This window comes from Macrobrachium rosenbergii, chromosome 15 (genome assembly GCF_040412425.1).
Source record: "Macrobrachium rosenbergii isolate ZJJX-2024 chromosome 15, ASM4041242v1, whole genome shotgun sequence".
Taxonomy (NCBI): Eukaryota; Metazoa; Arthropoda; class Malacostraca; order Decapoda; family Palaemonidae; genus Macrobrachium; species Macrobrachium rosenbergii.
In genome coordinates, this window is record NC_089755.1 from 37033850 (window position 1) to 37042828 (window position 8979).

The following is an 8979-nucleotide window of genomic DNA, read 5'->3' on the forward strand; positions in this document are numbered from 1 at the left end:
CCCGCCATATGTACAGATCTCGATGTTATTAATTTCAGGGATGCATCAGGTTCGTCGTCATCAAGTAAACGAACGCATTACCTCACCGGAAGCAGCTGGCTTAACTAAGAAATAAGAGGAGTCTGACATTCTGCTACTTCGAGCCCCCACTTAAGAATTCCAATCGGTAAACATTCCGGCTCTCTGATGCAGTTTTCTCAGAAAATTTGCTAGTGTGTGTGTGTGTGTGTGTGTGTGTGTGTGTGTGAGAGAGAGAGAGAGAGAGAGAGAGAGAGAGAGAGAGAGAGAGAGAGGAGAAGAATAATAAAAATGCAAAGACGGAACAGATAAATGAAGTGTTTAAGAGGGAAAAAGATGAGAATGTTGGTAACAATAGTGAAAATAATTATGAAATGGAACGAAGAACTGAAGTGAAAGGGAGAGTGGCATAAACAGTAGCAAATAAAGTGATGTAGCACAGATATAACGAGAGAGAGAGAGAGAGAGAGAGAGAGAGAGAGAGAGAGAGAGAGAGAGAGAGAGAGAGAGAGAGAGAGAAAGTGTCATTATTGTTAGACTAAGTTGGCCCTGTGCCAGCTCAAGATCTTACTCATACAATCAGCCGGTAAAAAGAAAGAGAAAGAGAAAAAAATCAGATCTATCGTTAACCGAAAGGAAACAAGCGAAAAAGGAATAAAATACTGTCTTTAATTTCTTTACAAAAAAAAAAAATCCTCCAGCTAAATCCTCTTTGGTATAATGCCAAGGTCAGGTGGGCTTTTTTTCTCTCCTTCCCCAGAATCATCAGGCGAGAAATGTACCCATCACACGCTTTCTCCTCAGTGTGTATCATCACTATCATCATTCTCCTCGGCAAAAGCATCATTATCATCGTCACCATCATTGTCACCATTCTCCCCAGGATTATTATTACCATCTTCATTCACAGCATCACCATTCTCCTCGGCTTTATTGTGACTAACATCATCCTCATTGTCACCATTCTCCTCGTCGAGACTATCATTATCATCAACGTTATCATCGTCACCATTCTCCTAAGGATCATCATCACCATCCTCATTCACATCATCACCATTCTCCTCGGCAATATTATGACTAACATCACCATCATTGTCAACTTTCTCCTCGATAAAACTGTCACTGCCGTCATCATCTCTGTCATCATTCTCCTCGGTATTAGTGTCAGCATCGTTATAATCATCACTGTCACCATTCTCTTCAGCATTGCTGTCATTATCACCATTATTATTGTCATCATTCCCCTTGGGATTGTGTCACCTTCATCATCATCATTATCACCATTCTCCTTAATTTAACCGTCACTATCACCATCATCATTACTACCATTCTCCACAGCATTTTTGTCACCATCATCATCATATTATTATTACTATTTTGGCTCACGCTTTTATTTATTATTATTGTCAAGGGCATTATCCGTAATTAGTATAGCCTTAATGAACACCAAATTAATACTGTTGTGTCTAGTATTACCTTGCTATTTTATTATTATAATTATTATTATTATTGGTGAAATCATGGTTATCTCGGTGAAAAAGAAAAATAAATCTGAAAGTGAGGTAACACTCACACTGTTTACATTGCAAGCATGATAATAAGGCTATTATTATAAAAGGTATTATCACAAAAGCAATATTTACCTCATTAAGAGTCTGACACTTACTTTCGGCTGCAGCTAACCTGCATCAAATAAAAGCAAAACACAAAACAAGTTTTATATCATTAAAGCTTCTGGCGCCTATTGCAAATCAAGATAAGCAAGTCACTAATAATTACGTCAGTAGTGTATCAGGTTACGCCTATTAAAACAATTATTTTCTTTATATTCGGCAAATGTTCTGGAGAAGATTCCTGTACAAATTGATGACTGTGAACAAGATTCGAGGCATAAGTTGATATGTGACGAAATAATGATACGATAGCCATATAATAATAATAATATAATAATAATACTAATAATATGTCTGCGGCTAATTATAATAGCAGTTTGGGATAGATTCCTCTGGCGTCGCATCACTGGTAACATATCTGATAACCACTTATAAGGACGACTGTTCTCTATTAATACCTATGAAGCAAGTGAGCCAGATATATACATATATATATATATATATATATATATATATATATATATATATATATATATATATATATATAATGTATCTATATGTGTGTATCTATCTATCTATCTATCTATCTATCTTATCTATATAATATATATATATATATATATATATATATATATATATATATATATATATATATATATATATATATATATATATATATATATCTTATGTTTGTGATTATAAAATATTACTATGATCAACAAAATTTTGTCATCATTGCCATCTTGTAACTATTTGCAGTCTGCGACTGTTTACGGGCTTGAGCTATTATTATTATTATTATTATATTATTATTATTATTATTTAGGATAATCAAGTCGGAACATAAAACTGAATCCAAATAACCAGGAACACAGGTAATTGTAAGCCTTAATTAAGAGCAAAGTTAGTATGTTATTTCAAAGAGCCTCGTTGCACTCAGGTGTCAAACAACACATGTGTTTTCAGAAACTATTTTGATTTTCTGTCTTAATTTTGGACACAGGCATGAAACTTCTGAGACTGCATTTTACAAACAGCTAGTCTTGCACAAGGCTGATGAAGCGAATAGACTTCGACTTTTATTTACCATTTTACTTATGTAGGCTTTTTCTGTCATTTTCAGTCATCTTGCAAACAAGTATGTGTGTGTATATATATATATATATATATATATATATATATATATATATATATATATATATACTGTATAATAATAATAATTATATACAGTATGTATATATACTGAATATAATATATAGTATGTATGTATGTATATATATATATATATATATATATATATATATATATACATATAAGACCTTAAGTATTCATAGATTTTTCCTTTATTTATGTATTCATCAATTTCCATATCTATATAAATATATAATATACATATATTTATTTATACAATATATATTATATAGGTATACATATATATAATATATATATATATATATATATATATATATATATATATATATATATATATATATATATATATATATATATATATATATATATATTCATAAAATACTAAGCCGGATTATGCCGGTCATATCGTTTAATATCCAAACCGCTATACCTTGGGAATAACTTACATCCAAGGGGAATTTTAATCGATAAGTGGTTCGTTACTAGTAGGATTCGAGCAGCTACCTGGCTTAGATACAATGATGCACAGATGGCTCAATGTTCAAAAGTCACTGTACGTCGTTATTTCTAAGCCAGGTAGCGGTTCGAATCCCAGTGGTGACGAAGCACTTACCAGTTATAATTCCCCGTGGGTGTGGGTTATTCCCGAGGTATAGTGGATTGCATTAATCGATATTTGGAGCTTACTGTTCGTAAATAAATTATAAAAGAATGTTACTGTGAACGTGACAAAAATTTACTTATATATATATAGATAGACAGATAGATAGATAGATAGATAGATAGATAGATAGATAGGCATTACTACATATATATATATATATATATATATATATATATATATATATATATATATATATATATATATATATATATATATATATATATATGTATATATATATATATATATATATATATATATATATATATATATATATATATATATATATATATATATATATATATATATATATATATATATATGTATATATATGGCATACTGTATCAACACCCACACTGATTTATTGTCAACAGTATTAGCTTTTTACGCGTGACCCATTTGGGAAGACTCTTGACCTACAAATTAGATTTTAGCAGCAACTTTACTCTCCTCCATCAAGGGTTTTAATTATGTTGGAGTAAAATTAACTTTTATAACTGCATGCAGTATGGACATTTAACGCCGGTGATCGACATACGGTTTTAATAATAATCACATTCTGATACGCAGAAAAATGTCCACGTGAGCCCTTTGCGTCACAATGGGATGAAGGCGATGGTGAAATACAAGAATAATTGTGTTTGTACCCATTTACTTTTGTATTTCACGCCTTTCCGACGTCGACAGTCCTCAGCAATTATTTGAAGATGATGCTGCTAGCCTAACCCCTTGCCCTTTTTCACCCCTATTTCACCTCTATAAAAGAGATTCGGCTCAACAATCCCTCCATACATTCCAACCTTGTCATCTATGATTCTCCAAGTTCCCTCTAAATAGTTTGCATCCATCCAGCTACTTTTCTTATTACATTACTTACACTAGTTTACATTTGGTATCAACTCACTCTTTATGAAAACCCTTTGAAGCTTATTTTGACTAGTATCTGCATTTTTTTTTTTTTTTTTTGCCCTCTCCAGCCAGAACTATTACTGAAAACTTTAACCATTCTACACTCTAGTTACAATCCATTCCCTTATTTATTACTAATCCACCTAAATCTACTTTTGTTTCTATATTTGATTCTCGCATCGCCTCATTCATAAAGAGATTAAACAGCCACAGAGACATCACGCAAAACATGTGACAAGATTTGTTGAAAAAAAGAACGTTTCAAAAGACATCAGCTGCAGAATCAAACTACTTTTAAACCCTGAACAAGTAATTCATGCTCTAAGCTGATCCAGATCTTTACTAATGCGTACAAACATAATGGACACAACGGATAATGTTTTCATCAACTTGCGTCACTCCATTGAAAGTGTTAGCCATTTACGCAACCATACGTCATTAAGAATGGCTTACGGGCATTTAAATTTAAATTTAGAATGCTGTTTACAGGACCAGTTGTGGTCTACGTTACTATGTCACAGCTGTAAAGATATACTGTAGTTTCATTTATTACTTCGTTAGTAAGGTATGATTACAATTATCATTATTATCACTGACAGTAGTAATAGTTGTTGTTGCTAAAGATATTACTAGCAGTTGCAATAATGGCTGTGTTGCTATTATTATTATTATTATTATTATTATTACGAATACTGGCACTAAGCGTGGAAAATAAAGAGACCTTTCGAAGTTAAAAAGTATACCTTAGTTTAACCAGACCACTGAGCTGATTAACAGCTCTCCTAGGGCTGGCCCGAAGGATTAGACTTATTTTACGTGGCTAAGAACCAATTGGTTACGTAGCAACGGGACCTACAGCTTATTGTGGAATCCGAACCACATTATACCGAGAAATGAATTTCTATCACCAGAAATAAATTCCTCTAATTCTTCACTGGCCGGCCGGAGAGTCGAACGCGGGCCCAGCAGAGTGCTAGCCGAGTACGATATCGACCCTTCCAACGAGGAACTAAGAGACCTTTCGAAATCACAAAGGCAGAGAGAGAGAGAGAGAGAGAGAGAGAGAGAGAGATAAGGAAGATTATTATCTCGTTCAATTAAGGTACACAAACCCATTTGGCGCCCAAAGTTCTTAACCATTTCCGATCTGCGGTGAAAAGAAAGCCAGCCTTTGATGATGACTCCCTCGTGAATGCTACGCCACTTCTGACAGCCATCTGAGCCGCCTGTTAGTCAGTCAGTCAGTCAGGCTGTCTGTCTGACTGTCTGCCGACCCCCTTAAAGACAGACAGTCCCAACTCATCTGAGGGTAATCGACAAGGGTGGGGGTCCCCTTCGACGGAAAATACACAAACCAGAAGGGACTGACAACGACGCCATTATGATTTCCTTCTTCTTTGTCTTTCTTATCTCGACGCGAGAGGCCGCTCGAGCAGACTGGAGCCAGCAGGGATTAGAGAGCCTGGCCCTAAACGGTTATATATCATGCCCTTCTTTGTCGCTGTTATGGTTAACCCCAAGCTCTTCGGAGAATATTGCTTTAGATTGAGACTTCATTGGCGAGTTAAGGGCTTCTTTAGGGTCGGCGGGTCAGTGGGTGGGAGAGAAAAGGAGGTTATCGGGATTATCGGACGACAAAGATCCTACATAATCTCCTTCAACTGGGAGGGATTGAGTGATGTGCGAGGGTGAATCGGAGACAGCGAACAACAAGAGACAGACAGACACACAGACAGACAGACAGACAGACAGACAGACAAGCAATCGGAGAAGAAAAGAACTTTGGTTTGGTTGACTGGTCAAGTTCAGAGGTCTACAGCAGGTCTTTCATCCCCTTTAGCACCTTACCATTACTGAAAGGTGACTTTGAGCAAGGGCCTGTGCTGACAAGGCCGGCTTAATCTAAACCAACCAGGCAGCACAGAACGTCCCAGCGACAGTTTCAGAACATCGAAAAGTGAATCACTCGGTATAACTGAATCGTAATTATTCTAATTTTAACTCTACTTGAACATAAGGCCTCGTTATGGTCCTAAGCCGCTTGCACCAGAGCGGCAAGGTTTGATACAATTTTATTTATTAAATTTTTCATACAAAGCTGTTAACCAAAAGCTTAAATATCCATCGTTTATCAAGATATGAACGTTCGGGGCAGATTTGCTTATTATAAACTCCTGAATAGTATTTCGTAAGTTCAATCATAACACAAGTAAGATGCAGAGGTGAATATTCGACCCTAACTAGGCGCCGTAGCTTTTAAAATCAGAACATAGTTTTAAAGCCTTTAATTAACCGCTGGAGTAGAGCAAGGTGGTTTATCTACTGAAGTGCCTTCCTATCTAAGAGGAATTAAATTTACCCGTTAACCCACACAGTCTTCCCGTAGGGGATTAGTGCCGTCAGTGCACCTCATATGGTGCACTGTAGGCACTACTTAAGGTTCTTTGCAACGTGCCTTCGGCCCCTAGCTGCAACCCCTTTCGTTCCTTTTACTGTAACTCCTTTCATATTCCCTTTCTTCCATCTTACTCTCCACCCTCTCCTATCAATTGATTCAGCTGCGAGGTTTTCTTCCTGTTACACCCGTCAAACCTTTTACTGTGGCTTTCCATTCCAAAGCTGAATGACCTCATAGGTCTCATAGCTCGGCCCTTGGCCTAAATTCTATATTCACAAAGTCGATCTGTGACATTTGGTGATGGATATTAAAATCTTCCAGCAAAAGAAGACTAAATGAGCAAACATCAACCAAAGTGTCCTTGTCTAGCCCAGGCTGACAGTCAACAAGACCAAGAAAGGGTAAGAAAAAAAGTATTTTCGACAAGCTTCCCATCGCCGCCCCCACACAAGCTCCCCTCCCCCCCATACCAACCCCACCCCTTTTTTCAAACCTTGTACCTGGTAACCTCTGGAACAGAATACCTGGAAGGCGATGATGAGCTTTCGTCCAGGTGCTAAAATTCCCAGGACGAAGAATGGCATTTTTTTTTTTTTCACCTGTCTCGATACGATTGCTGTCAATTCTGGAGAAAAAACAAATAAAAATACATCTATTTTGGAGGTTATTACTCCTACCTACTGCCATGTCGAGGCCACGTGACCCTCCAGGTCATACGATCCATGTAAAACTGAAAAAAAAAAAAACTACAGGGAATTTGTCAAGGAAAGAAATTCTAGACGTCTTCTAATTAAATTCCCATTCTTCGAGATGAATTGTTTGTTTGGAGACTTTTTTCGAGTTTTTATGAACAGAAGGGCATTGTAAAGCCATTTTTTGTAACACTTTGTTATTATTTTTTTTATCATCATCAATAACTAAACAAGATGTTTACGTTATTTTGGGGACAAGTTTGAAACAAAGAGGAGAGAAAAACTGACAACATCAAATAAATTATTAATGAATTAAGATAAATGAACTGACAACTGCACATGACAGCTAAAGCAACATAGTATTGTGCTGCGAAGTTGAATAGTATATACGAGTATATGTATGTATATTATATACATATATACTGTATATATATACAGATATAATATATTATGTGTATATATATACATATATATATGTTTATATATATATACATATATATATATATATATATATATATATATATATATATATATATATATATATATATATATATATATATATATAAGTATAAAATTATTTGTGACATTCTGGGTATCTCCGATGCGTTTTTACGTGTAATTTAAAATGTCGATAATATCATTAATCAAACGCTAATTTTATAAAAAAAAATATCTGACATCTGAAACGATTCGTCAACTGATATATTCAACAAAATGGCGTTACGAAAATGCCAATCAAACCTACGGGGTCATTCAGCACTCACAGGGAAATTGAGAGCAAAAAGGTCTTAAAGGTGTAACAGGAGGAAAACGTCGCAGTTGTACTATGAAACAATTGTTACGACAGGGTGGAAAGTAAGACGGAGGAAAGATAATATAAACTGAGCTAAAGTCAAAAGGAATGAAAGGAATTGCAGCTAGGGGCCGAAGGGACGCTGCAAAGAACCTTAAGTAATGCCTATAGTGCACTCCGTGAGGTGCACTGATGACATTCCCCTACTGGGTTACAATAAGTAAATGTACTTGCAACAAAATCTTTGATCATACCTTTTACCATATATATGTTTTTAATTTTATACCTGAAAATTTCACTTTACTTTTTCAGAAGAGTCAATTGTACGTAACACCTGGTACAATGACACCATCGGTAAAAAATAAATACATATAACTTGAAAATGCCACTTGACTTGTAAACATCATCATCATCTCTGACAACTGGAGAAGATATCCCCGTAGTGCCAGCTTCTCGACATCAGAGATATACTATAGGATATTAACAACTTTCCTTTTATAATCTAATTTCTCTAGGTTGTATTTCGTGTTAGAAATTCACAATGGCTGAGTTATTTTATTATCGCCTGATAAAGTCTGGAATAAAGGTTTAATTAGGCCTTTATTCTAGAAAATGTGGCGTGAAAATATACACGTTTTTACCGGTCCAAGCTGAATAAAAGAACAAGTGTTCAGCATAAAGATTGTGTCCTTGCTTTGTATGACTAAATAAAAAAAAAAGATTACTGAAGCTTGCAATAATCT

The 8979-nt window shown here is 35.1% G+C and overlaps 1 protein-coding gene across 1 annotated transcript; it reads right to left on the minus strand.

Moving 5' to 3' along the window:
* Window positions 1-818: 818 nt before the first annotated feature.
* On the minus strand, window positions 819-5570 carry LOC136846323 (prostatic spermine-binding protein-like). The gene is made up of 3 exons (XM_067117125.1): window positions 5466-5570; window positions 1065-1262; window positions 819-1034 (listed from the first exon to the last, which is right to left on the minus strand). The coding sequence occupies exons 1-3, from the start codon at window positions 5568-5570 to the stop codon at window positions 819-821; spliced, it is 519 nt and encodes a 172-aa protein (XP_066973226.1).
* Between the last annotated feature and the right edge of the window lie 3409 nt (window positions 5571-8979).

Coding starts and splice junctions, on each gene's coding strand:
- LOC136846323 (XM_067117125.1), bottom strand. CDS start 5,570: ATGGCTGTCAGAAGTGGCGTAGCATTCACGAGGGAGTCATCATCAAAG. Junction 1,263..5,465: donor GAACTTTGGGCGCCAAATGG/GTTTGTGTACCT, acceptor CACAATCCCAAG/GGGAATGATGACAATAATAA. Junction 1,035..1,064: donor CCGAGGAGAATGGTGATGAT/GTGAATGAGGAT, acceptor GATGATCCTTAG/GAGAATGGTGACGATGATAA.